The sequence below is a fragment of the Nuphar pumila genome, chromosome 2 (assembly GCF_984573655.1).
Source record: "Nuphar pumila chromosome 2, dmNupPumi1.hap1.1, whole genome shotgun sequence".
Classification (NCBI taxonomy): Eukaryota; Viridiplantae; Streptophyta; class Magnoliopsida; order Nymphaeales; family Nymphaeaceae; genus Nuphar; species Nuphar pumila.
In genome coordinates this window covers 139,177,790-139,181,562 of record NC_143250.1, presented here as the reverse complement: position 1 = coordinate 139,181,562, position 3,773 = coordinate 139,177,790, and the positions used below count along the sequence as shown (strand labels likewise).

Sequence of the window (3,773 nt, the reverse complement as noted above, 5' to 3'; positions counted from 1 at the left end):
GACGACAGAGGGCTCATCCCCCCTGTCGATCGATCCCAAGAGAAAAGCAGGGGGTAACCCCCTGCCGATGAGAGGCGAGGAAACGAGAGGAGAAAAAGGGGGGAAATAGGGGAGAAGAGGCATACCTGAGGCTGCCGGAAGGAGGGGGTCCTCGATGGGGTTGCTTGGCAATGCAGAGGCCGACGAGGAGGGTCATAGGTGGCGGCAACAATGGAGGTCGAGTAGAGAGGCATCGCCGACGAGGTCGCAGAGGGGAGGCTCGAGCACGCTGCCGGCGATGCGGTCATTAGTGGTTGTGCTCGGCAACGCAGAGGAGCGAGATGGGAGTCGAAGGAGATGAGAGGCGAGGAAGAATGCAGAGACTGAGAGACGAGGGGGGGAAGGAGGTTTTGAGAACCTCCCCCCTTCGCCGCTGCGTGCTTTTAGAAGCACGCAGCCGACTTATCACCCGGGTCAGATCCGGGTCGGGATCCGGCCCGAATCCAAACAAATTTTTTTTTGGGGTTATTACAAAGCCAATTTCAAGCCGATCAATAGGCTTTTGGCAGCTAAACTCTTGTGCAAGGACACACACATATAGACATGTTTATCATTTCTTATTGGGAAAAGATTTACTACAATCATTTGACAAACAACTTAGCAAAATTTGTTAGCTTTTTGTTTTTTGGTAAATCTAACCCTAAAGATATATGGTATACTGGGAACATCAACATTTGGATTGCTGGATTCCGATGTGTGACTGGGTTCCTTTACTGATCCAAAATCGGTGGTCATAACATTTCAAATTTTCTCTACTCATAGAAACATATCTTTTTATCAAAAAACATGATCCAAGGATCAATTACTAACAAATTGGCCATACATATCATGCTTTGGAACCAACTAACCAAAGAAAAATATTTTTATCATCAGGTTTTAGTATAAAATGAGCTAAAAACATCTCTAAGCAAGAAAAATGTCCAATCTAATACATGTTTTTTTGCGTTATCAAACTGTTTGTCGCTCTGTTGTTTTACCCTGCTATTCTGTTGCTGATTTATTTTCTTGTTTCACAGGGTGATCATCCGTCACCCTGTTCTTATAAACTGTTCTGTGTTTATTCTTTCCATATTCAATGCATTTATTTTTTTTCAAAATATAAGCCTTCTTATTGACCACAATGAGCTTGCCCTTCTTTTGTCTTTCCTCTCCATTCTCATAGTGGAAATTTGATAATTGTGCATCTTGAACTGATTGGAACTGTCAATGGATTCTGTTCACACCTCCCAGTAGTCCAAGAATATCTGCTTCTATTCCTCTTCAAGATCTTCACTCGTTCCCAGTCTTCCATGAACTTTTTTATGTTGATTGTGTTTCAACTTTTCGATTCTTTTTTCCCATTCTTTTTTACTTCTTACACCATAGAAGTATGAGCCAAATACTTTTAGAGCTGAAGGTAGGAACCCTGCCAATTTTACAGCTTCCTTAGATAACTCCATGTACTCTGCTGGTGGTTGGTCACTGACAAAAGCATGGCGGCTGAACAATTGAAGTGATTGAATATCATCTAATTCCTTAGGCTTATAAACATCATATCCTATCAATACCTCTTCATCCTTTGTTGTGACAATGATTCTACTGCCTGCCCCAAACCACTCCTTCAGCAGTGCAGGTTCTCGCTTGAGAATCAGTGCCTCTAGCTGGTCTACATCAGAGACATCATCCAGAAAAAGTAGAACTTTCATACCTCTCATTCTCTCTTTGATCAATGCAGTTCCTTCCTTAACATGGCTTATACATGTTTCTTTCTCTGCACAAACATCTTGAATGAGTTGAGTTTGCAAAGAGGCAAGTCCATTGGGCTGCTTTGATCTTGCCCTGATGTTTGAAATGAAGCTAACCCCTTCAAAATCACGAAATACTTTGTTATAAACGGCCATGGCGATGGTTGTCTTGCCTATCCCACCTTCACCGTGGATTCCAATGATACGAATTTCATTTTCTTCCATGCGTAACAGATTCATCATTTCCAACACGTGAGATTCTATTCCAATGGGGTTTATATCGAAAGGAACCTTTCTCAATGCACTAAGAACCCTCTTAACAACAATTGTGACCAACTCTGCTTCCTGCCTACCAGTTCCAGAAAAAAAATACAGTAAATAGAACATACGAAAGATATAAAAAAAAGGAAAATCATGAATATGGCGGCCTTGTACATGACATGGTATGATGTAAAACATGTCAAGTCATGATGGAAAAATTGGTAATTTTTTTCTGCTGCCAACGTGAAAATTTCTGTTAATTCCATGCATATCTCGATCTTGCAGAAATGGCATCACAACAGTAGTTGCTTAACATTATTTACAATGTACCCAGTCTCCATATCACTGCCTTCTATTGGATTTTTGTTATGGCAAGTGGAGTGTCTCTAAGGGTGTGTTCGGATTCAGGGAATTCGAGATAATTAGAAATCCAATGTTTCATAAGAGCAGATTTGCTCATATTGTATATATATAACAAATTTATCAATTATTTTCACTCCCCGGCACATCTCACATGACGGAGGTGTCTTAGGCCTCAATCTCACAGAACCCAGGTGAGACGCAGTGCCCAAGTGAGATGTGTGGGAGGAATTTAAATCATATAATTGGAATTGGATTCTAAACAAACGAATTGGAGCCCGACCCTAATTGCATGAAAGAATCCAGACAAAAGATTCAGAGTATTTGTGTGATCCAAGAAATTAATTCCTGAAATTGAATTCCTCCAATCCCAACACCCAAATACTCCTTATTGCTTTTGGATCCTTGTAGAGCAAGGAATGAAGCCGTAAGTATCTGGTTTTCTTCCGGTGTTTAAACTACATTCTCTCTCTCTCTCTCTCTTGAGAGAGAGAGAGAGAGAGAGAGAGAGAGAGATTACATACCCGTTGGTTCTTTTGAGGTCGTACCCAGAAATATTCCCCGCTCTTTTCAAAGCATCCCTCCACTTTTCTACCATCTTGCTATCTAATTTTCTATTTCTTTGGTGCCTTTGAAATGCCTTTCCATATGGTCCTTTCTGACGACGAACATCGGAAGGATCAACGTTAAGGAATATGGGAATGATCCACCTCCCACACTCGACCGTTTCAGCTATCTCGACCATCTTCGAGACCTCCATAAGGCACCATTCAGAGTCCGCATATCCCGCAGAGAAGATGGGTATGAATATCTTGGACCTTTCAATCGCTCCAAGTATCTCTCTCATCTTTTTCTCCTTGTACAAATTCTCTTCATCCATGCGTATCCCGTGCCGTTTGAGGTCTTTGTAAAGATGACCGGCGAAACCCTTTTGGGTGTCCTCACCTGTGCTCAGGAACACATCGTAACTTTCTGAAGATGAAGGCATCAACGATGATGGTGATTGGGTTTGTCCATCAAGTACGCTTTCTGAACTTTGGGTTTGTCTGTCAAAGACGCTTTCTAAATTTTCCTTCAACGTGGCAAGAATGGTGATTATGGGTGCTAAGAACCTTTCCATTTTCTTGTGTCAGAAGATAGAGATCTTTCAGTTTCCCTTGAATCTAGAAAAGTTGGTAAACAAACAAATGAGCAGAAGACACGAGAGGTTGGCTTTGGTATTCTACCTCTTTTTTTTATCAAAATAAAGCGTTTTTTGCAGTCTAATTGAAGGCTTTGAGTGCTACATGTCATCCAACAACATTTTAAATCGTCAACTCAGCATTTGTCCAATAATTAAACCATCAAGTAATTACGCTAGCTAGTGCCTCTTCCAGCAAAGGACAAATG

General features: G+C 41.3%; 1 protein-coding gene across 1 annotated transcript; it reads right to left on the bottom strand.

The window, feature by feature from the left end:
* Positions 1-1,289: 1,289 nt before the first annotated feature.
* LOC149847316 (disease resistance protein Roq1-like) lies at positions 1,290-3,372 on the bottom strand. Its single transcript, XM_089993971.1, has 2 exons — positions 2,909-3,372; positions 1,290-2,112 (listed from the first exon to the last, which is right to left on the bottom strand). The coding sequence occupies exons 1-2, from the start codon at positions 3,370-3,372 to the stop codon at positions 1,290-1,292; spliced, it is 1,287 nt and encodes a 428-aa protein (XP_089850097.1).
* Between the last annotated feature and the right edge of the window lie 401 nt (positions 3,373-3,773).